This window comes from Pristiophorus japonicus, chromosome 11 (genome assembly GCF_044704955.1).
Source record: "Pristiophorus japonicus isolate sPriJap1 chromosome 11, sPriJap1.hap1, whole genome shotgun sequence".
In the NCBI taxonomy this organism is placed as follows: domain Eukaryota; kingdom Metazoa; phylum Chordata; class Chondrichthyes; family Pristiophoridae; genus Pristiophorus; species Pristiophorus japonicus.
In genome coordinates, this window is record NC_091987.1 from 89,819,304 (window position 1) to 89,844,639 (window position 25,336).

The window sequence follows — 25,336 nt, forward strand, 5'->3', positions numbered from 1 at the left end:
CTCTCCCCCCCTCCCCGCCCTCTCTCTCCCCCCCCCCCTCCCCGCCCTCTCTCTCCCCCCCTCCCCGCCCTCTCTCTCCCCCCCTCCCCGCCCTCTCTCTCCCCCCCTCCCCGCCCTCTCTCTCCCCCCCTCCCCGCCCTCTCTCTCCCCCCCTCCCCGCCCTCTCTCTCCCCCCCTCCCCGCCCTCTCTCTCCCCCCCTCCCCGCCCTCTCTCTCCCCCCCTCCCCGCCCTCTCTCTCCCCCCCTCCCCGCCCTCTCTCTCCCCCCCTCCCCGCCCTCTCTCTCCCCCCTCCCCGCCCTCTCTCTCCCCCCCTCCCCGCCCTCTCTCTCCCCCCCTCCCCGCCCTCTCTCTCCCCCCCCTCCCCGCCCTCTCTCTCCCCCCCTCCCCGCCCTCTCTCTCCCCCCCTCCCCGCCCTCTCTCTCCCCCCCTCCCCGCCCTCTCTCTCCCCCCCTCCCCGCCCTCTCTCTCCCCCCCTCCCCGCCCTCTCTCTCCCCCCCTCCCCGCCCTCTCTCTCCCCCCCTCCCCGCCCTCTCTCTCCCCCCCTCCCCGCCCTCTCTCTCCCCCCTCCCCGCCCTCTCTCTCCCCCCCTCCCCGCCCTCTCTCTCCCCCCCTCCCCGCCCTCTCTCTCCCCCCCTCCCCGCCCTCTCTCTCCCCCCCTCCCCGCCCTCTCTCTCCCCCCCTCCCCGCCCTCTCTCTCCCCCCCTCCCCGCCCTCTCTCTCCCCCCCTCCCCGCCCTCTCTCTCCCCCCCTCCCCGCCCTCTCTCTCCCCCCCTCCCCGCCCTCTCTCTCCCCCCCTCCCCGCCCTCTCTCTCCCCCCCTCCCCGCCCTCTCTCTCCCCCTCCCCGCCCTCTCTCTCCCCCCCTCCCCGCCCTCTCTCTCCCCCCCTCCCCGCCCTCTCTCTCCCCCCCTCCCCGCCCTCTCTCTCCCCCCTCCCCGCCCTCTCTCTCCCCCCCTCCCCGCCCTCTCTCTCCCCCCCCCCCCTCCTCCCCCGCCCTCTCTCTCCCCCCTCCCCGCCCTCTCTCTCCCCCCCTCCCCGCCCTCTCTCTCCCCCCCTCCCCGCCCTCTCTCTCTCCCCCCTCTCTCCCCCGCCCTCTCTCTCCCCCCCTCCCCGCCCTCTCTCTCCCCCCCTCCCCGCCCTCTCTCTCCCCCCCTCCCCGCCCTCTCTCTCCCCCCTCCCCGCCCTCTCTCTCCCCCCTCCCCGCCCTCTCTCTCCCCCCCTCCCCGCCCTCTCTCTCCCCCCCTCCCCGCCCTCTCTCTCCCCCCCTCCCCGCCCTCTCTCTCCCCCCCTCCCCGCCCTCTCTCTCCCCCCCTCCCCGCCCTCTCTCTCCCCCCCTCCCCGCCCTCTCTCTCCCCCCCCTCCCCGCCCTCTCTCTCCCCCCCTCCCCGCCCTCTCTCTCCCCCCCTCCCCGCCCTCTCTCTCCCCCCCTCCCCGCCCTCTCTCTCCCCCCTCCCCGCCCTCTCTCTCCCCCCCTCCCCGCCCTCTCTCTCCCCCCCTCCCCGCCCTCTCTCTCCCCCCCTCCCCGCCCTCTCTCTCCCCCCCTCCCCGCCCTCTCTCTCCCCCCCTCCCCGCCCTCTCTCTCCCCCCCTCCCGCCCTCTCTCTCCCCCCCTCCCCGCCCCTCTCTCCCCCCCTCCCCGCCCTCTCTCTCCCCCCCTCCCCGCCCTCTCTCTCCCCCCTCCCCGCCCTCTCTCTCCCCCCCTCCCCGCCCTCTCTCTCCCCCCCTCCCCGCCCTCTCTCTCCCCCCCTCCCCGCCCTCTCTCTCCCCCCCTCCCGCCCTCTCTCTCCCCCCCTCCCCGCCCTCTCTCTCCCCCCTCCCCGCCCTCTCTCTCCCCCCCTCCCCGCCCTCTCTCTCCCCCCTCCCCGCCCTCTCTCTCCCCCCCTCCCCGCCCTCTCTCTCCCCCCCTCCCCGCCCTCTCTCTCCCCCCCTCCCCGCCCTCTCTCTCCCCCCCTCCCCGCCCTCTCTCTCCCCCCCTCCCCGCCCTCTCTCTCCCCCCCTCCCCGCCCTCTCTCTCCCCCCCTCCCCGCCCTCTCTCTCCCCCCCTCCCCGCCCTCTCTCTCCCCCCCTCCCCGCCCTCTCTCTCCCCCCCTCCCCGCCCTCTCTCTCCCCCCTCCCCGCCCTCTCTCTCCCCCCCTCCCCGCCCTCTCTCTCCCCCCCTCCCCGCCCTCTCTCTCCCCCCCTCCCCGCCCTCTCTCTCCCCCCCTCCCCGCCCTCTCTCTCCCCCCCTCCCCGCCCTCTCTCTCCCCCCCTCCCCGCCCTCTCTCTCCCCCCCTCCCCGCCCTCTCTCTCCCCCCCTCCCCGCCCTCTCTCTCCCCCCCTCCCCGCCCTCTCTCTCCCCCCCTCCCCGCCCTCTCTCTCCCCCCCTCCCCGCCCTCTCTCTCCCCCCCTCCCCGCCCTCTCTCTCCCCCCCTCCCCGCCCTCTCTCTCCCCCCCTCCCCGCCCTCTCTCTCCCCCCCTCCCCGCCCTCTCTCTCCCCCCCTCCCCGCCCTCTCTCTCCCCCCCTCCCCGCCCTCTCTCTCCCCCCCTCCCCGCCCTCTCTCTCCCCCCCTCCCCGCCCTCTCTCTCCCCCCCTCCCCGCCCTCTCTCTCCCCCCTCCCCGCCTCTCTCTCCCCCCCTCCCCGCCCTCTCTCTCCCCCCCTCCCCGCCCTCTCTCTCCCCCCCTCCCCGCCCTCTCTCTCCCCCCCTCCCCGCCCTCTCTCTCCCCCCCTCCCCGCCCTCTCTCTCCCCCCCTCCCCGCCCTCTCTCTCCCCCCCTCCCCGCCCTCTCTCTCCCCCCCTCCCCGCCCTCTCTCTCCCCCCCTCCCCGCCCTCTCTCTCCCCCCCTCCCCGCCCTCTCTCTCCCCCCCTCCCCGCCCTCTCTCTCCCCCCCTCCCCGCCCTCTCTCTCCCCCCCTCCCCGCCCTCTCTCTCCCCCCCTCCCCGCCCTCTCTCTCCCCCCCTCCCCGCCCTCTCTCTCCCCCCCTCCCCGCCCTCTCTCTCCCCCCCTCCCCGCCCTCTCTCTCCCCCCCTCCCCGCCCTCTCTCTCCCCCCCTCCCCGCCCTCTCTCTCCCCCCCTCCCCGCCCTCTCTCTCCCCCCCTCCCCGCCCTCTCTCTCCCCCCCTCCCCGCCCTCTCTCTCCCCCCCTCCCCGCCCTCTCTCTCCCCCCCTCCCCGCCCTCTCTCTCCCCCCCTCCCCGCCCTCTCTCTCCCCCCCTCCCCGCCCTCTCTCTCCCCCCCTCCCCGCCCTCTCTCTCCCCCCCTCCCCGCCCTCTCTCTCCCCCCCTCCCCGCCCTCTCTCTCCCCCCCTCCCCGCCCTCTCTCTCCCCCCCTCCCCGCCCTCTCTCTCCCCCCCTCCCCGCCCTCTCTCTCCCCCCCTCCCCGCCCTCTCTCTCCCCCCCTCCCCGCCCTCTCTCTCCCCCCCTCCCCGCCCTCTCTCTCCCCCCCTCCCCGCCCTCTCTCTCCCCCCCTCCCCGCCCTCTCTCTCCCCCCCTCCCCGCCCTCTCTCTCCCCCCCTCCCCGCCCTCTCTCTCCCCCCCTCCCCGCCCTCTCTCTCCCCCCCTCCCCGCCCTCTCTCTCCCCCCCTCCCCGCCCTCTCTCTCCCCCCCTCCCCGCCCTCTCTCTCCCCCCCTCCCCGCCCTCTCTCTCCCCCCCTCCCCGCCCTCTCTCTCCCCCCCTCCCCGCCCTCTCTCTCCCCCCTCCCCGCCCTCTCTCTCCCCCCCTCCCCGCCCTCTCTCTCCCCCCCTCCCCGCCCTCTCTCTCCCCCCCTCCCCGCCCTCTCTCTCCCCCCCTCCCCGCCCTCTCTCTCCCCCCCTCCCCGCCCTCTCTCTCCCCCCCTCCCCGCCCTCTCTCTCCCCCCCTCCCCGCCCTCTCTCTCCCCCCCTCCCCGCCCTCTCTCTCCCCCCCTCCCCGCCCTCTCTCTCCCCCCCTCCCCGCCCTCTCTCTCCCCCCCTCCCCGCCCTCTCTCTCCCCCCCTCCCCGCCCTCTCTCTCCCCCCCTCCCCGCCCTCTCTCTCCCCCCCTCCCCGCCCTCTCTCTCCCCCCCTCCCCGCCCTCTCTCTCCCCCCCTCCCCGCCCTCTCTCTCCCCCCCTCCCCGCCCTCTCTCTCCCCCCCTCCCCGCCCTCTCTCTCCCCCCCTCCCCGCCCTCTCTCTCCCCCCCTCCCCGCCCTCTCTCTCCCCCCCTCCCCGCCCTCTCTCTCCCCCCCTCCCCGCCCTCTCTCTCCCCCCCTCCCCGCCCTCTCTCTCCCCCCCTCCCCGCCCTCTCTCTCCCCCCCTCCCCGCCCTCTCTCTCCCCCCCTCCCCGCCCTCTCTCTCCCCCCCTCCCCGCCCTCTCTCTCCCCCCCTCCCCGCCCTCTCTCTCCCCCCCTCCCCGCCCTCTCTCTCCCCCCCTCCCCGCCCTCTCTCTCCCCCCCTCCCCGCCCTCTCTCTCCCCCCCTCCCCGCCCTCTCTCTCCCCCCCTCCCCGCCCTCTCTCTCCCCCCCTCCCCGCCCTCTCTCTCCCCCCCTCCCCGCCCTCTCTCTCCCCCCCTCCCCGCCCTCTCTCTCCCCCCCTCCCCGCCCTCTCTCTCCCCCCCTCCCCGCCCTCTCTCTCCCCCCCTCCCCGCCCTCTCTCTCCCCCCCTCCCCGCCCTCTCTCTCCCCCCCTCCCCGCCCTCTCTCTCCCCCCCTCCCCGCCCTCTCTCTCCCCCCCTCCCCGCCCTCTCTCTCCCCCCCTCCCCGCCCTCTCTCTCCCCCCCTCCCCGCCCTCTCTCTCCCCCCCTCCCCGCCCTCTCTCTCCCCCCCTCCCCGCCCTCTCTCTCCCCCCCTCCCCGCCCTCTCTCTCCCCCCCTCCCCGCCCTCTCTCTCCCCCCCTCCCCGCCCCCTCTCTCCCCCCCTCCCCGCCCCCTCTCTCCCCCCCTCCCCGCCCCCTCTCTCCCCCCCTCCCCGCCCCCTCTCTCCCCCCCTCCCCGCCCCCTCTCTCCCCCCCTCCCCGCCCCCTCCCCTCCCCCCCTCCCCGCCCCCTCTCTCCCCCCCTCCCCGCCCCCTCTCTCCCCCCCCCCTCCCCGCCCTCTCTCTCCCCCCCCCCCCTCCCCGCCCTCTCTCTCCCCCCCCCCCTCCCCGCCCTCTCTCTCCCTTACCCCCCCCCATGCATTGATGACCCCTGACTTCCTGAAACACGGGAAACTACCGTCGCCATGGTGGCCAACATTTTACAGCAAAAGAAAAAAAAATCCCGCTAATGCCCATTTTATAAAGTGGAAATGGGCAATAATTCGGCGATCTCAAAACCCAGAATTAACGCCAACGCTGGCAATAACACCCATTTTTGGCAATCTGCACAATAATGGAAAGTCTGGCCCTACATAACTCTTATAAAGAAGGATCTGCATCTGGCTTTGAATTATCTCCATTAGTACTATGACTGCTTGAGCCATAGTTAATTCCAGGGGATCAATCATTGGAGATCTTTAGTTACACAACGTTTGTGTTGGAATGCCCAGGGGAATGCTAAGCTGCTGATGTTTTGAAGCCACCTGGCTGCTGTTTCCAGATGAACATTAAGCTACCTCTATTCTTTTAACAGCACTGAGTGTGCGCATAAAATGTGGAGGCCCTTGCTTTCTGACTTTCAGAACTACCCCTGAAGTGCTTGAATAAACTGACGTCAAAGGCCACCGCATTCAAATTGTTATGAAAAGAAAATAAGGGCCCTGAAATTGCGGCCTCTCCGGGTGCGTACGATATGTGTACGCGCCCAAAGTGGCCCCGCTAGTTCCGGGTTTAGGCGCACAATGTGCATGCGCCGAAATCCGGCACTTGCGAACTGTCCAAATGTCAGTAAAGGGCCTCCACAGGTGGAGATTTGGGCCATTTGCCCAGCGAATGTCCTTAAAACTCTTGTGCATGATAAAAGAAGGCGTACAACCTACTTTTACCAGCATGTGTTAAGAGAAAAATTAAATTTTATAACTAATTTTTATATTAAAAACTCTGAACATTAAGTTCAGTTTATTTTTAACTCTATTAAAAATTTTCAAAAAAATAATTTTTTTCCGAAAACATTTAATTTAATTCAATTTTAATTAAGTAAAAATATGTTTAATTTATTGTTTCTGGTGGTATTCTAATTGATAGCAATAGGAGTTCATACAAATGGAACTCACCATTATTATCAATGTGAATATTACATTGTGATTGGCGGTCCAGGCCCACGTGATTCCAGGATGCTCTTGCGTTCCTGGGATGCGTGGGCCTCTGCGTTGGGCTGCACATCTCGGCCTCGGACCGAAAGTATTCATTCCTCCGGGACCACTAGATATTTTTGTTAAATTTTGGCGAAGACCTCCGACCGCAATTTTTGGCCCAAGATTTTGTTTGCATATATATCTGTACCTAGCGAGTAGGTAGGTTCATGGGTGATAAATCATTAAATTTGTGTAAAGTAGCAGAATGGAAATCTTATTTACCTTGTGTTACTGCAAGATCGATTTTCAGTCACTGACAACACTTAGGCAGAAAGCACCTATCTGTTTTTACTGTCCCAGCTTTTAAAAAGAATATTTCTGTCCCTAAAATATTGCTGGACTATTAATGAATGTAAAGCAATTTGCTAATCCTGTGATTTTTTTTAAATATTGCTCTTCATTAATCCTTAGTGCTGTTGCATAATTTATGTTAATTTATTTTCAGGTCAGTCAATTTACTCCTGCAGAGGGGAGACTTCAACCAGTTTCTCGATCAGGGTATAATCGGAATGTCCACTCATCCATAAAGTATCATTTTCTCAATCATATTGGGTTTTGCTATTTATTTGTGTTCATGTTATAGAATTGGTGAGGCCCATCTTAAAAATTTCTAGTGCAGGTAATTGCAATTTTTTTTATTTGTTCATGGGATGTGGGCGTCTCTGGCAAAACCAGTTTTTATTGCCCATCCCTAATTGCCCTTGAGAAGGTGATGGTGAGCTGCTTCCTTGAACCGCTGCAGTCTGTGTGGTGAAGGTACTCCCATAATGCTGTTAAAGAGAGAGTCCCAGGATTTTGACCCAGCGACGATGAAGGAACAGCGATATAATTCCAAGTTAGGATCGTGTGTTACTTGGAGTTTGTGGTGTTCCCATGCACCTGCTGCCCTTGTCCTAAAGGTCGCGGGTTTGGGAGGTGCTGCCGAAGAAGGCTTGGCGAGTTGCTACAGTGCAACTTGTAGATGACTCTGCAGCCACAGTGTCCCGCTGGTGGAGGGAGTGAATATTTAAGATGGTGGATAGGTTGTCAATCAAGCGGATTACTTTGTCCTGGATGGTGTCGAGCTTTTTGAGTGATGTTGGAGCTGCACTCATCAGGCAAGTGGAGTGTATTCCATCACATTTCTGACTTGTGCATTGTAGATGGTGGAAAGGCTTTGGTGAGTCAGGAGGTGAGACACTTGCTGCAGAATCCTCTGATCCACTCATTTTGTCACAGTATTTATGTGGCTGGTCCAGTTAAGTTTCTGGTCAATGGTGTTTGCTGTTGCTGGTGGGGGATTTGGTGATGGTAATACCGTTAAATGTCATAAAATCATAGGGCTAGATTTTACACCTTTGTGCAGATCACCCAAAATGTGGGCGTTAAAAATGGGTTTTCAGATTGCTGGCTTGTCACCCATTTTCAAAGGCCCTAGTCTCCATTTTTGAAATTGGGTGTTACCGTGATCGATCTGAAATGGGAGGTAGCATTAAATCTCTCTGACCTTCTGCTGTAAATTGTCGTGTCCTTAGCAATGGCATTGCAACGCTCGATTCCCACAATTCAGGATGCCAGGGGGTCATCACTACATGCGCAGAAGAGGAGACAGTGTAAGATCATTAAATTGACAGCAAGACTGATTCTTTTGAAACAATTTGGAATAGTTTATTAAACACACACACACACACACACACACACACACACACACACGCATCTATCAGCAGTCGTCAGCTATCCTACGGATCGACTTAGTTACAACAGATACAATGATGTTACAATAAAAATGGTATACTTTACTTCCCTCTGGCAAAGCACATGGCCCGCTCCTTTGTCCGTAGAGAGAGGTCCTGCCTTTTGCCGTGTGCTTAAGAAAAATGAGAGAGAGCAATCTTTGGCTTGAGTTTATATACCTCTTACGACCATGTTTCTTAGGAAGCCTCAGGATTGGATCTTGGTTCCAGGGCAGTTCCTTATTGGTTCTCCTCACACATGTCTGTCTGGAAGACCCAGTGCCATCCCTTGATTAGGGTAGTGGCTTTCCAATTAAGACAAAATGCAAACAGGATATGCTGGAAGTCTGTGAGCTTCCATTTTGTTTCAACGCTGCAGCATTTCCGTATAATCTACACTTTTAACATTTATACAGAGACAGAATCAATTTTATCATTATTCTTAGAATAGAGAGGGAGGGAGCAGAGAGGGACTGAAAGAATGTGTGGTTGTGGTGTGTGCTTGTTTGGCTGTTGTGGGAGGCACGAGGGAGATTCACCAGCAGCAAAAAGTCTATTAAGCACGCAGAACATAGTTGGCACCGAGTTTTTGTCCAACAAATAATATATAACATGGAAGGGATGGAGGAGGCCCTGCAGCTGGTAGCCAGGAACACTGGTGGCAGAGGGCTGCCAGTGGTCCCGGAGCGCGACACTGCATCCCAAGGTGCTGCACCCAATTGCCAACGATACATGAGAGCCAGGAGCAACATCTTGCTTCTGGCTCGGAGCACGTTCCCACCTTGGGATCGTCCTCTCCCGTATCCGTCCAAGCAGCAGTTCGGCCGTCACACCGCCCCCCCCCCCCCCCCACCTCAATGAAGCAGCGCCTGAAGAACTCCTCGGCCAGGCGGCTTCGAGTTGGGGGGAGGGGAAGGTGTAGAGGAGGTGTGGATGAGAAGTGTTGGGCGGGGGGGGGGGGGGCGGCGGGTGCGGGGGTTGGTTTTTACAGATATACTTATGATTTCAGACAAATGGTCAGTCTAAATGTTTTTTATTTAACATAACCTTGATGCGCATTGGCTCACATAGCTGCACCGTTACACATTGGTGATTCCTTAACATCAAACGTTATAATTACACGTGACTTGAATCACCTTAAACTTTAACTGTCACCAAGGTGATGCCCACCAGTGATGTATGACCTGCACACCCAGCAGTGTGTCAGCCTTGTAAATACCACCGACATTCTTTCAGGCAAAGCGCTAATTTATGAGCTCTTGACATAAGAGTCTTGCAGCTGTGATGCCACCACGGGCCCTTTCATGCGACCTACGGGGGGGCGCGGGGGCGGGGGCATGGCTTCAGCGTCAGCCTGATTGTGTAGGCCGAGGTCAGCAGCCACCTCCTCGTCGTCCTCTTCCACTCCTGAGGTAGACCGTCACACCCTTCTGGCAATTCTTGTCCCCTCCTGATCGGCAAGTTGGGCAGCATGGAGCACACCATCACGAATTGAGCTTACCTGCTCAGGGTGGTATTGGAGCTCGCCTCCTGAATGGTCCAGGCATCTAAAGTGCAGCTTAAGCACTTCCAATAGTTTTCTCCACGATATTGCGAGTGGCTCTGTGGCTCTCGTATCGCTTCTCGGCTTCGGTGTGGGTGTCACTCAGGGAGGTCATCAGCCAGGTGGCGAGGCCATATCCTTTGTCATCAAGCATCCAGCATTAACCTCGTGGCTGATAAACAAGTCAGATATAGTGCTCTCATGTAGGATGTGAGCATCATGGATGCTGCCCGGAAATTTAGCTTTCACTGCCGTAATAATTTGCTGGTGGTCGACAACGAGTTGCACATTGTGGTTCCTGAAAAGGTGCCCGCATCGCGATGTGCGTACAGTCTATTGCTCCCTGCACCTTGAGGAAGTTAGCAATTCGGTAGAATCCTAGAGCCCTCTGGCTGAGCCTCCCTGGTCATAGGGAAGCTGAAGAAATCCATCCTGCTTGTGTACAGGGCTTCAGTTACCTGTCTAATGCAGCAATGTGTGGCGTGCTGAGACATACCGCAAATGTCGCCAGCTGAGGCCTGAAAAGAACCCGACGCGTAGAACGACAGTGCATTGGTGACTTTGACCTCGACGGACAGTGCAGTCCTGATGGTGTTGGCAGGCTGCAGATCTCCCCTTATGAGCTGGCATACCTCGGTGATAACCTCTTTGTGGAAGCGCAGTCTCCGAAGGCAGGTGGTGTCGGGCAAGTTGAGGTAAGACTGCTTCTCCCTGTACTTGTGGGGGGTGTAATGTCTGGTCCTCATTATCTAGCACGTCTTATGTTGGGCACATGATGCTGTCAAGCGTACCTTCTGCCATCTCGAGTCTGCAGCATGTAATTGGTCACCGAGAGGGTGAGAAAGGACAGGCCCCATTGCAATAGCTCTGTTTTCCACCGATTGATCACAAAGAATGAATGTCCCGACGAAGACACCTATTAAATTCCAATCATCCACAGTATGCTAAAGATGTTTTTTCAGATGTTCACATCACCAAAGACCTCGAGTACATCTAGACTCCCCCAAGGTTGAAGCAGAACAGCTTTTTAAATGATGCGATGTGATTTAGAACATGGCGTCCATACTGCTGTGAGTAGTTCCGGTTAGTTCCACTTTTTCCCGGCGGTTTTTTGGGCCAGCGATATTGTGGGTGAGATGTGTGCGAGGTGGTGAAAGTGACGCTGGGCGTAAGTTTCGGGACTGCAGGGTGACTTGGACACGTTAGGTGAGTGGGCAGATGCAGTATAATGTGGATAAATGTGAGGTTATCCACTTTGGTGGCAAAAACAGGAAAACAGAATATTATCTGAATGGTGACAGATTAGGAAAAGGGGAGGTGCAACGAGACCTGGGTGTCATGGTACATCAGTCATTGGAGGTTGGCATGCAGGTACAGCAGGTACTGAAGAAGGCAAATGGCATGTTGGCCTTCATAGCTAGAGGATTTGAGTATAGGGGCAGGGAGGTCTTACTGCAGTTGTACAGAGCCTTGGTGAGGCCACACCTGGAATATTGTGTTCCGTTTTGGTCCCCTAATCTGAGGAAGAACGTTCTTGCTATTGAGGGAATACAGCGAAGGTTCATCAGATTGATTCCTGGGATGGCAGGACTGACATATGAGGAGAGACTGGATCAATTGGGCTTGTATCCATTGGAGTTTAGAAGAATGAGAAGGGATCTCATAGAAACATATAAAATTCTGATGGGATTGGACAGGTTATAGGCAGGAAGAATGTTCCCGTTGCTGGGGAGTTCCCGAACCAGGGGTCACAGTCTAAGAATAAGGGGTAAGCCATTTAGAACCAAGATGAGGAGAAACTTCTTCACTCGGAGAGTGGTTAACCTATGGAATTCCCTGCCGCAGAGTGTCGTTGATGCCAGTTCATTGGATATATTCAAGAGGGAGTTAGATGTGGCCCTTACGGCTAAAGGGATCAAGGGATATGGAGAGAAAGCGGGAAAGGAGTACTGAGGTGAATGATCAGCCATGATCATATTGAATGGTGGTGCAGGCTCGAAGGGCTGAATGGCCTACTCCTGTACGTCTTTTTTATGTTTCTATGTATGACTCCAGCCAGTCTAGAGTTTTCCCCCTGATTCCCATTGAGTTCAATTTTACTAGGGCTCCTTGACGCCACCCTCGGTCAAATGCTGCCTTTGATGTCAACCAGTCACTTCTGCCTTGTCTCTGGAATTCATTTATTTTGTCCATGTTTGGACCAAGACTGTAATGAGATCTGGAACCAATTGGGCCTGGCGGAATGCAAACTGAGCATTGGTGAGTAAGTGCCGCTTGATAGCACTGTCGACGACACCTTCCATCACTTGCTGATGATTGAGTAGACTGATTGGATTTGTCCTGCTTTTTGTGGGCAGGACAGACCTGGGCAGTTTTCCACATTGTTGGGTAGGTACGAATGAAGTAGCTCTACTGGAACAGTTTGGCTAGAGGCGCGGCTAGTTCTGGAGTACAAGTCTTCAGCATGACCGCCGGGGATGTTGTCGGGGCCCATAGCCTTTGCTGTATCCAACGCGCTCAGCCGTTTCTTGATCACGTGGAGTGAATTAAATTGACTGAAGACTGGCTTCTGTGATGGTGGGGACCTCCGGAGGAAGTCGAGATGGATCATGCACTTGGCACTTCTGGCTGAAGATGGTTGCAAATGCTTCAGCCTTGATTTTTGCACCCACGTTCTGGGCTCCGCCATCATTGAGGGTGGAGATATTCATGGAGCAGCCTCCTCCTGTTAGTAGTTTAATTGTCCATTCACGTCTGGATGTGGCAGGACTGCAGAGCTTTGATCTGATCTGTTAATTGTGGGATCGATGGGCTCTGTCTATAGCATGTTGCTCTGCTGTTTAACATGCATGTCCTGTGTTGCAGCTTCCCCAGGTTGTTTTTAGATACATCGGTGCTGCTCCTGGCATGCCCTTCTGTTCTCCTCATTGAACCAGGGTTAGTTCCCTGGCTTGATGGTAATGGCCCGACATATCCCTCACTCTACCATGAGGTTAAAGATTGTAGTGGAATCCAATTCTGCTGCTGCTGATGGCCCACAGTGCCTCATGGATGACCAGTTTTGAGCTGTTAGATCTGTTGTGAATCTATCCCATTGGGCACGGTGAGAGTACCACACAACATGATGGTGTCCTCGGTGTGAAGACGAGACTTCGTCTCCACAATGACTGTGTGCGGTGATCGCTGCTACCAATGCTGTCATGGGCAAATGCATCTGCAACAGGTAGATTGGTGAGGACAAGGTCAAGTATGTTTTTCCCTTGTGTTGGTTCTCTCACGACTTGCTGCAGGCCCAGTCTGGCAGCTATGTCCTTCAGGACTCGACCAGCTTGATCAGTCGTGGTGCTACCGAGCCACTCTTGGTGATGGACATTGAAGTCCCCCACCCGGACTACATTCAGTGCCCTTGCTACTGTCAGAGCTTCTTCCAAGTGGTGTTCAACATGGACAAATATCAAATGCTGCAAAGAAGAATTGCTGAAGAAATAAACATTTATATTGCTTTCAAGCTGGTGAATTGGTTTGTAGATCCCCAGGCTGGAAAGTTAACTTACCCTAAGTAAGTTTGAGAGTAGTATTTTTCCACGCTGGTATAAGATAATTGCATTGATGAGCATGCTTTTGGAAAAGTTTAACTCTGCTGAAAGAATGGTCATAGATGTTCACTCTTTGGTAATCTCTCTCACAATTAAGGAAACACCAGTGACAATGTTATCAGTGATGTAGATTCTTTAATTCCTGGGATAATTGATTTAATGCATTTGACGTACATGTTGTGGAACAGGTAACAATGTAATTGAATACTGTGGTTAATCATTGATTCAGCCCAGTGACTATATTAGTTCTCCTGAACAGGAAAACTGAATCACTGCCTGTGAGGAGAAGACCATAACTATAAATGCTTCTGGTTGCATAAATAAATACATTCTATGATTCTGTGCATTTCTTTTAGTAAAAACCGCTCCTGAAGCTTGCAACCTTTATAGGAGTGATTGACTTCATGGTGGAGAAGAACATTTAGTCATTGTGTGTGATATTTTGAAAGTTTTTAAATCTGAACAGTGAGTTTTGAGAGGCACAACGATACGGTTTTAAAAGTGAAACAGGGTATCTACTGCATTTAGCAAAATGTTCCAAAGCATTTCAGAAAGGGGGCAAAAAAAATCCCAGACCAAGAAACGGAGGTAGAAGGATGAGCGAAGGTGACTGAGTGTGTGGTCGTGAAGGAGGAACAAGAGGTTGGAGTTCGAATGTTGGACTTGGTGTCAGCATTTCTTGGTCATCCCTATTTGTTTTTTTAGCAGTTGTGCAGAGTCAGTAGACTCAACAAACACGGGTTGTAGTTAATTGCTGCTGGAAAGATGTAAAAGCTTTGAAACTTGGCAGTGAGGGACAGAGATGGTTTCGACCAATGTGATGGCAGCCAGCAGAGATGTCAGCTGATGTGAAAAGTAATATATTCATTCTGAAGCTGGACGGAAGGTGACATCAGTGACTGTAGAAAAATAAAACATTTGGCACATGTTGTAAATTGATTGTAACTATTTACATGAATTAGCCATGAAAGACCAAGGACTAGAAGATAAAGAACTAAACAAGAGCCCCAGATGATATGCATCCCAAATTGTTGAGGGAGGTTATGGGGGAGATGGAAGCACGAGCCATCATTTCCCAAAAAGCTTTGAGTATGGAAATTATATGTGGAAATACATAGAAAATCGACTCGAAACATGCCATTCAGCTCAATCAGTCAGTGTCGACGTTTACCATCGATGCAAGCAAAAAATCCCAATTACATTTTACCACCTTGTCCCATATCTCAACATTGCCTTTTCCTTCCTCCACCTATCTAATTTCATCTTGAATGTTGACATAGTTTCGACCACTAATCCTGGAAGAATCCCACTCTGGTTGACTCTTAACTACCCTCTGGCTTGCTAGGGCACTTCATTCAGTTATATCAAACCACCACCAGTGCTTCAAGAAGGCCCATCACTATCTTCTCAGGGCAAGTAGTGATGGGCAATAAATGCTGGCTTTGCCAGTAATGTCCACACGAGTCTGAATATTTTCAAAAAATGTAACTACTATTAGACAGAAGGATATTAGAAGTGTTTGTTTGACAGGTCATCAGATTAAAGCAATCTTGTAAGCCATTTAACCTTGAGTTGTACTAATTATAATATAGCTTTTTTTAAACCAGAATGTATATAATTATAACTATAGCAATATCTTTAATGACCAGAAATTGTTGTAAAATCTTCCTTAATCAATTTTCACAAACTGTTTTTTTTCCCCTTGCAGGTAATTGAGGGAAGCTCCTTAGGATGGGGAACCAGAGTGAAGGGCTTTCTTGTCTGCTTTGTAGCAGGAATTATTTGCTCCATATTGGTAAGCTGATTTGAATATACTGTGTACTTTAAAAAGAGTAAATAAAATACCACAATACAACTTCACTGAAGCCTCACATCCCAGGCATACTATGGGGCCACTACATTTGTTTCGCAAAAGGTTGGTTTCATTTTAGTTTCCATGAAATACTGATTATCCATAACTGTATTTGCAGTGAATAGGAACAAATGTATTGAAAGTGTTGCGTGTTCTTCCAAGGAATTAACTTCATGATTTGTTCCTCATGAGGGTGGGGGGGGGGGCACTTTAAAAGCTGTAATGCCCCCAATTGAGACCCCTTTGAGAGCATGGGTCATTACTAAAGAAACCTACCGTTCCAAAGTTTTTTTTCAAACCTAATCCTGGATGCTGCTTAATGGCAGAGATAAGAACTCAAGTAAGTGTCTTGTAACTGTCCTGTTCACTGATCTCTACTTTTCATTCTGGTTTCTGGTCGATCCTGTACTGCTGTTGCTGTAAATGTTCACTGTTTCCATGCTAAACATTGCACGTACAGAAACTCCGTGCTTGCCAACAAAGAATAACTAATAGGGATTTAAAAATGCAATATTGGTTGAGTGAGTAATTTAAAATTTTGGGTAATACAATGCCAACAGACAACTTGGATATGTCACTGAGCCTTCTATATAGATTGCACAGTAAGTTATATGTAACTTGAAGTTTACACCATCAAGAGCTCTGAATAACAGGCCATAGGCTGAGATGTTTTTATTCAGTGGGTGCTATGTATTTTCAGAGGTAATGTCTAAAGATCTATCTATTATATGACTTCATCTTTTTGAGGATTTGTAACTGTTCAGTTCTGGAGGGAGGGAATGTGTGGAGATGAGGAGAAAAGAGGTTAAGAGGAGGAATACTTGAGTCTAGTTTAATATGAGGTAAAGGATAAATAGTTGCTGAATGTGACAGTGAAATAAATTGGAACCAGAAGCGGGGATCATTCAGACACAGCAGCAGAAGCATTGATTCTTGCAGACACAGTAAGTGATAGCAAAGGATCCTTTGGAAAATTGAAAATTCTGTGGAAAACATAAGCGTTTCAGGCTAAATCATTAAGTCAAAATTAAGGATGGTCTCTTTCTGCCTTGCCAAGCATAGGATAATGTGAATTAAAAAAAAGTTACAATGATTTGGAAGTGTGACAAAATAAATCTCTCAGGTATATAATCATTATTGAGTAATCATGAACTTTCATTAGATTAATCATTTACAATGTCTCCATCTCAATTATTGAACAATTCTCATAAAAGCCACATCTGATTACTTATTAACTCATGATTTTGGAATGCATTCTAGTTGTGAAAATATATTTTCTTTTGCTAGATTTAAGTCAGAAAAAATAGTTTTAGATAAGTTACTTGCAAGCCAGAAACTCATAATGATTTGATCTGCATGTTAAGTTTATTTTATAATTTTTTTGGATGCACTTGGGATTTGAGGAATGTGTGGAACTAACAACACTTTACTGTAGTTTTCAGTTTCTTCAGAGGATACTACTAAACTAAATATGCTCTGGCACCAAATAAAATCTTTTATAAAACAAACACTTGCGGGAAGGCATTTTACATTAAGTTATCATTAAGGATGACCCATTCCAGTTACAATTTTGGACGAGTTGAGATTCACTAAACCATAGAAAATAGGTGCAGGAGTCGACCATTTGGCCCTTCGAGCCTGCACCGCCATTCAATAAGATCATGGCTGATCACTTCCTCAGTACCCCTTTCCTGCTTTCTCTCCATACCCCTTGATCCCCTGAGCCGTAAGGGCCATATCTAACTCCCTCTTGAATATATCCAATGAACATTAACAATGAACAATGGCATTAACAACTCTCTGCGGCAGGGAATTCTACAGGTTAACAGCTCTGAGTGAAGAAGTTTCTCCTCATCTCAGTCCTAAATGGCCTACCCCTTATCCTAAGACTATGTCCCCTGGTTCTGGACTTCCCCAACATCAGGAACATTCTTCCCGCATCGAACCTGTCCAGTCCCGTCAGAATCTTATACGTTTTTATGAGATACCCTCTCATCCTTCTAAACTCCAGTGAATAAAGGCCCAGTTGATCCAGTCTCTCCTCATGACAGTCCAGCCATCCCTGGAATCAGTCTAGTGAACCTTCGCTGCACTCCCTCAATAGCAAGAATGTCCTTCCTCAGATTAGGAGACCAAAACTGAACACACTATTCCAGGTGAGGCCTCACTAAGGCCCTGTACAACTGCAGTAAGACCTCCCTGTTCCTATATTCAAATCTCCTAGATATGAAGGCCAACATACCATTTGCCTTCTTCACCTGCATGCCAACTTTCAATGACTGATGAACCATGACACCCAGGTCTTGTTGCACCTCCCCTTTTCCTAATCTGCCGCCATTCAGATAATATTCTGCCTTCGTGTTTTTGCCCCCAAAATGGATAACCTCACATTTATCCACATTATACTGCATCTGCCATGCATTTGCCCACTCATCTAACCTGTCCAAGTCACCCTGTAGCCTCTTAGCATCCTCCTCACAGCTCACACCGCCACTCACTTTAGTGTCGTCTGCAAACTTGGAGATATTGCACTCAATTCCTTCATCTAAATCGTTAATGTATATTGTAAAGAGCTGGGGTCCCAGCACTGAGCCCTGCGGCACTCAACTAGTCACTGCCTGCCATTCTGAAAAGGACCCGTTTATTCTGACTCTCTGCTTCCTGTCTGCCAACCAGTTCTCTATCCACGTCAGTACATTACCCCCAATACCATGTGCTTTGATTTTGCACACCAATCTCTTGTGTGGGACCTTGTCCAAATACACCACATCCACTGGTATTCCCTTGTCCACTCTGCTAGTTACATCCTCAAAAAATTCCAGAAGATTCGTCAAGCATTCGTCAAGTTTCATAAATCCATGCTGACTTGGATCGATCCTGTCACTGCTTTCCAAATGCGCTGCTATTTCATCCTTAATGATTGATTCCAACATTTTTCCCACTACTGATGTCAGGTTAACCGGTCTATAATTACCATTTTTCTCTTCCCTCCTTTTTTAAAAAAAAAAGTGGGGTTACATTAGCTACCCTCCAGTCCATAGGAATTGATCCAGAGTCAGTAGACTGTTGGAAAATGATCACCAATGCATCCACTATTTATTTCTAGGGCCACTTCTTTAAGTACTCTGGGATGCAGACTATCAGGCCACTTTCAATCCCATCAATTTCCCTAACACAATTTCCCGCCTAAAAAGGATATCCTTCAGTTCCTCCTTCTCACTGGACCCACTGTCCCCTAGTACATTCGGAAGGTTATTTGTGTCTTCCTTCGTGAAGACAGAACCGAAGTATTTGTTCAATTGGTCTGCCATTTCTTTGTTCCCTATTATAAATTCACCTGAATCCGACTGCAAGGGACCTACGTTTGTCTTCAGTAATCTTTTTCTCTTCACGTATTTATAGAAGCTTTTGCAGTCAGTTTTTATGTTCCCTGCAAGCTTCCTCTTGTATTCTATTTTCCCCCTCTTAATTAAACCCTTAGTCCTCCTCTGTTGAATTCTAAATTTCTCCCAGTCCTCAGGTTTGTTGCTTTTTCTAGCCAATGTATATGCCTCTTGGTTTTAACACTATCCTTAATTTCCCTTGTTAGCCACGGTTGAGCCACCTTCCCCATTTTATTTTTACTCCAGACAGGGATGTACAATTGCTGAAGCTCATCCATGTGATCTTTAAATGTTTGTCATTGCTTATCCACCGTCAACCCTTGCCAGTCTATTCTAGCCAATTCACGCCTCAAACCATCGAAGTTACCTTTCCTTAAGTTCAGGACCCTAGTTTCCGAATTAACTGTCACTCTCCATCTTAATAAAGAATTCTACCATATTATGGTCACTCTTCCCCAAGGGGCCTCGCACAACAAGATTGCTAATTAGTCCCTTTTCATTACACATCACCCAGTCTAGGATGGCTAGCTCTCTAGTTGGTTCCTCGACATATTGGTCCAGAAAACCATCCCTAAGACACTCCAGGAAATCCTCCTCCACCGCATTGCTACCAGTTCGGTTAGCCCAATCAAAATGTAGATTAAAATCGCCCATGATAACTGCTGTACCTTTATTGCACACATCCCTTATTTCCTGTTTGATGCTGTCCCCAACCCCTCTACTACTGTTTGGTGGTCTGTACACAACTCCCACTAGCATTTTCTGCCCTTTGATATTCCGTAGCTCCACCCATACCGATTCCACATCATCCAAGCTAATGTCCTTTCTTAGTATTACATTAATTTCCTCTTTAACCAGCAACGCCACCCTGCCTCCTTTTCCCCTCTGCCTATCCTTCCTTAATGTTGAATACCCCTGGATGTTGAGTTCCCAGCATTGGTCTTTTTGTGACTAAAAGTGGTTATCAGAATCTGCATACAGTCAACTTACTTTTTTTTGAGGAGGTGGGAATGCCTCATGTCACCACTGAATACTGTATGCCTGCAATTGTGGCTTCCTGTCTATCCTCTGCTGCCTTTTACGCTGACTGTTCCATTCTTGGTTCTATTCCAATCTGTCCCAACAGTCACTACATCTCCTCCAGTGGTTTTTCCGACAGTTAAATCTAGTATTGCCCAGATTTCAGCCTTGATGTCATTCTTTTCATACCATCCTTCAGGAATAGCATCTGTAAGTACAGGTAGAACATCTGAAATCCAGAGTTCTAAAAACCGGAGTTGTCGGAAAACTCTGCAAATTGCAAGAGCCGTTGTCCGGGATCCAGCAATATTTCCCAAAAACTGGACTTTTAAGCTGTACATACCTTTTCCCAAACACGAATCCAAAAAAATATGCAGCCCGGCCTCAAGGTTGCCGGATTCGGGCCGTCGGATATAATGCTCCAAAATCCGGAAATACCCGAAATTCGGCCCAAGGGCTTCTAGATTTGGGATGTCCGATTATCTCCGAAATCTGGAAATACCCAAAAATCGTCAACGAGGTTTCCGGATTCGGGACGTCAGATTTTCTTCTCTGAAATCCGGAAAAACCCGAAAACCGGAATGGCCTCGGTCCCGAGGTTTCCGGTTTCAGGACATTCTACCTGTACTGGGTCAGCTTCCAATATATGCCAACAGCACTTGACTCTCGCTCTCTCTGCCATTACCATTGACGACATAGTCCTGGAGGAGCTAAAATTTCCTTTTGCTCAAATTTAACAGTGGAAATTCTTCTTTTGGCTCTCAGGAGAACTTAGATTCTTGAACTATCTTCTTTTGAACACTGAGCTCATCTGTGTTAGATATTTCTCTCATGATCAGAATGAACAGTAGGCAAGCATTTTATCCATACAAACTGGATTATGACTTTATACCTACAGTGTCTAATCTACTTTGCTCGGGCTGACCAGAAATAATCGTCAAGTTAATAGCCTTGTGTTCTCTAGAGGGAAAAACAAACCATCAGATGGAAAAGGATGTAAAAGAGAGTCTTGTATTTATATAGAGCATTTCATGACACCAGGCAGTGCCAAAGCACTTTACAGCCAAAGAACTTTTGCAGTGTAGTCACTATTGTAATGTAGGAAACGCAGCAGTCAGTTTGCGCACAGCAAGCTCCCACAAACAGCAATGTGATGATGACCAGATAATCTGTTTTAGCGATGTTGATTGAGGGATAAATATTGACCAGGGCATCAGGGTTAACTTCCTTCTCCAAAATCGTGCCATGGGATCTTGTATGCTTACCTGAGAGAGCAGACGGTTTAACGTCTCATCTGAAAGACGGCATCTCCAACAGTGCAGCACTCCCACTGCACTGGAGTGTCAGCCTAGATTTTTGCGCTCAAGTGTCAATGTCAGAACTGAGAGACTTGGGCTATAAACTGCAATTGCATTTTTTACAATTCACTTGGAGATGCTGGGTCTGTTTTCTTTGGAACAGAGGAGGCTGAGGAGAGACCTGATTGAGGTGTATAACATTAGGGGCCTGGATAGAGTGAATAAGAAGGATGTGTTTCCCTTGGCAGAGGGGTCAACAACCAGGAGGCATAGATTTAAAGTAATTGAGAGGGAGGTTTAGAGGAGCTATGAGGGAAATTTCTTCACCCACAGGGTAATGGAGGTCTGGAACTCACTGCCTAAAAGGGTGGTAGAGGCAGAAGCCCCCCAGCACATTTAAAAACTACTTGGATGTGCATTTAAAGTGCCGTAACCTACAGGGCTACGGACCAAGAGCTGGAAAGTGGGATTAGGTTGGAATGCTCTTGGTTGGTCGGTGCGGACACAATGGGCCGAAATGGCCTCTTTCCGTGCTGTACATTTCTGTGATTCTATGATTTTCGGAATGTCGGAATTGCTGGTGAGGTCGATATTAATTTCTCATCACTAATTGCACTGAAAAGGTGATAGTGGGCTGCCTTATCGGACCACTGCTGTCCGTGAAGTGAAGATGATCCTGCAGTGCTGTGAGATGAGAAGTGTAACTGACTTTTTTGCAATGGTAAAATGATTTTTAAAAAAAACAATGAAATGACCAGCTCAGTTATCAACCCAATTGAGACTTGTACACTTTCTCGTCCCCCCGCCACACACACCTCAGAATTACAAAAAATAGAATTAAAATTGTTTTGCCATTATATTCAAAGTTTACATGTAAAATTGTGTACATACTTTGCAATAGTTAATGTTTTGTTTACAAACATAATTCTTTCTCAGGGTGTCTGCCTTCTCTGGATTCCAAAAAGAGGATTAATACTTTTCGCTATCTTTTATAGTATTGGGAACATATCATCCATTGGTAGGTAAGTAACTTAAATTGTAAATAACAAGTCAGTATTCAACTGCAGAATAATCTGAACAAATGCTGCAGCTTTTGTCAGATTTGCAAAAAGGTTGTTATAGACTTGCAGTTCCAAACAAACATTGCATGTAAAGATCATATTTATTTTTAGATTAAAAGTTTAGCTTATTTTAAATATATTGGTTTCAGTTATTTAACAATGTAAATTAAATCCATTCTCAAACTTTTGATTTCTAGTGATATTTTATGTTGAATTATTTTCAAAATTGTTAGTGCAATGAAGAATGGAGAAAACATCTTTTTTGGTTGATTTTACTTGAGTGTTTTTTTTTATGTGAATTGTGCACTTAAAATAAGAGATGTCAGTGCTTTATCTACTTTTTGCACTCAGTGACAGCACTGAGTACTCCCAACGTACAATGTAGTTTTGCCAGGTGCACTGTAAAGCACGCTTTACTCTTTCCCAACAATGTGCGTTAAGCCTGGCTTCTTGAGCTATCCTGCTCCATCAGTGTGATTTATTTTGTCAGTCCCCATATTTGCCATCCTATCACACTTCTGAGTGCGAATACAATAGGCAGTTGAAACTGAGATTATATTATTCAAACTCACTTAATTTGGATCCATGCAGACTGTTTTCACATCCTGTCATTCTAGGCTGGATTTCAAATGGGTCCATTGATGTCTAAAGCAGATTCCACCCAGAACCTGTTTCCGGTTGGCCAAAAGTGACTAGTGGGGAGCCACAGGGATAGCTGCTGGGTCCTCATCCAATTCATTAATATAGATTGCTAATAGTTGAAGGGACCGAGTATAATGTACCCTGGGCAGGACCGGAACCAATGTCCTGGGGTAGTGTTTGCTGTTGGGGAGGGGTTAAACTAATATGGCAGGGGGATGGGAACCTATGCAGGGAGACAGAGGGAAGTAGAATGGGGACAAAAGCAAAAGTTAGAAAGAAGAAAAGTAAAAGTGGAGGGCAGAGAAACCCAAGCCAAAAAGGGCCACATTACAGCAAAATCCTAAAGGGGCAGAGTGTTAAAATGACAAGCCTGAAGGCTCTGTGCCTCAATGCGAGGAGTATTCGGAATAAGGTGGACGAATTAACTGCGCAGATAGCAGTTAACGGATATGATGTAATTGGCATCACGGAGACATGGCTCCAGGGTGACCAAGGCTGGGAACTCAACATCCAGGGGTATTCAACATTTAGGAAGGATAGACAGAAAGGAAAAGGAGGTGGGGTGGCATTGCTGGTTAAAGTGGAAATTAATGCAATAGTAAGGAAGGACATTAGCTTGGATGATGTTGAATCTGTATGGGTGGAGTTACGGAATACCAAAGGGCTGAAAATGCTAGTGGGAGTTGTGTACAGACCACCAAACAGTAGTAATGAGGATGGGGCCAGCATCAAACTAGAAATTAGGGAGGCGTGCAATAAAGGTACAGCAGTTATCATGGGTGACTTTAATCTACATATTGACTGGGCTAACCAAACTGGTAGCAGTACAGTGGAGGAGGACTTCTTGGAGTGTATTGATGGTTTTCTAGACCAATATGTCGAGGAACCAACTAGAGGGCTGGCCATCTTAGACTGGGTGATGTGTAATGAGAAAGGACTAATTAACAATCTTGTTGTGTGAGGCCCCTTGGGGAAGTGTGACCATAATATGGTAGAATTTTTTATTAAGATGGAGAGTGACACAGTTAATTCAGAGACTCGGGTCCTGAACTTGGGGAAAGGTAACTTTGATGGTATGAGACGTGAATTGGCTTGAATAGACTGGAGAGTGATATTTAAAGGGTTGACGGTGAATAGGCAATGGCAAACATTTAAAGATCACATGGATGAACTTCAACAACTGTACATCCCTGTCTGGAGTAAAAATAAAACGGGGAAGGTGGCTCAACCGTGGCTAACAAGGGAAATTAAGGATAGTGTTAAATCCAAGGAAGAGGCATACAAATTGGCCAGAAAAAGCAGCAAACCTGAGGACTGGGAGAATTTTCTAATACAGCGGAGGAGGACTAAGGGTTTAATTAGGAGGGGAAAAATAGAGTATGAGAGGAAGCTTGCAGGGAACATAAAAACTGACTGCAAAAGCTTCTATAGATATGTGAAGAGAAAAAGATTAGTGAAAACAAACGTTAGGTCCCTTGCAGTCAGATTCAGGTGAATTTATAATGGGGAACAAAGAAATGGTGGACCAGTTAAACACATACTTTGCTTCTGTTTTCACGAAGGAAGACACAAATAACCTTCCGGAAACACTAGGACCGAGGGTCTAGTGAGAAGGAGGAACTAACTGAAGGATATTCTTATTAGGCCAGAACTTGTGTTAGGGAAATTGATGGGATTGAAGGCTGATAAATCCCCGGGGCCTGATTGTCTGCATCCCAGAGTACTTAAGGAAGTGGCCCTAGAAATAATGGATGCATTGGTGATCATTTTCCAACAGTCTATCGACTCTGGATCAGTTCCTATGGACTAGAGGGTAGCTAATGTAACACCACTGTTTTTTTTAAAAAGTAGGGAGAGAGAAAACGGGCAATTATAGACTGGTTAGCCTGACATCAGTAGTGGGGAAAATGTTGGAATCAATTATTAAAGATGAAATAGCAGCACATTTGGAAAGCAGTGACAGGATCGGTCCAAGTCAGCATGGATTTATGAAAGGGAAATTATGCTTGACAAATCTTCTGGAATTTTTTAAGGATGTGACTAGTAGAGTGTACAAGGGAGAACCAGTGGATGTGGTGTATTTGGACTTTCAAAAGGCTTTTGACAAGGTCCCACACAAGAGATTGGTGTGCAAAATCAAAGCACATGGTATTGGGGGTAATGTACTGATGTGGATAGAGAACTGGTTGGCAGACAGGAAGCAGAGAGTCGGAATAAACAGATCCTTTTCAGAATCTCAGTCAGTGACGAGTAGAGTGCCGCAGGGCTCAGTGCTGGGACCCCAGCTCTTTATAATATACATTAGTGATTTTAGATGAAGGAATTGAGTGTAATATCTCCAAGTCTGCAGATGACACTAAACTGGGTGGCGGCATGAGCTGTGAGGAGGACGCTAAAAGGCTGCAGGGTGACTTGGACAGGTTAGGGGAGTGGGCAAATGCATGGCAGATGCAGTATAATGTGGATAAATGTGAGGTTATCCACTTTGGGAGCAAAAACACGAAGGCAGAATATTATCTGAATGACGGCAGATTAGGAAAGAGGGAGGTACAACGAGACCTGGGTGTCATGGTTCATCAGTTATTGAAAGTTGGCATACAGGTACAGCAGTTGGTGAAGAAGGCAAATGATATGTCGGCCTTCATAGCTAGGGGATTTGAGTATAGGAGCAGGGAGATCTTACTGCAGCTGTACAGGGCCTTGGTGAGGTCTCACCTGGAATATTGTGTTGAGTTTTGGTGGTCTAATCTGAGGAAGGACGTTCTTGCTATTAAGGGAGTGCAGCGAAGGTTCACCAGACTGATTCCTAGGATGGCGGGACTGACATGACAGACTGGATCAACTAGGCCTTTATACACTGGTGTTTAGAAGGATGAGAGGGGATCTCATAGAAACGTACAAGATTCTGACAGGTTAGATGCGGGAAGAATGTTCACGATGGGGAAGTTCAGAACCAGGGGACACAGTCTTTGGATAAGGGGTAGGCCATTTAGGACTGCGATGAGGAGAAACTTCTTCACTCAGAGTTGTTAACCT

General features: G+C 50.3%; 1 protein-coding gene across 1 annotated transcript in view; it reads left to right on the forward strand.

The window, feature by feature from the left end:
• sft2d2a (SFT2 domain containing 2a) overlaps window positions 1–25,336 on the forward strand; it is a 56,796-nt gene that overhangs the window by 8,368 nt on the left and 23,092 nt on the right. The window contains exons 2-3 of the mRNA XM_070893716.1: window positions 14,753–14,839; window positions 21,534–21,619. Coding sequence (XP_070749817.1) covers window positions 14,753–14,839; window positions 21,534–21,619 — 173 coding nt within the window. The remainder of the gene's footprint in view (window positions 1–14,752; window positions 14,840–21,533; window positions 21,620–25,336) is intronic.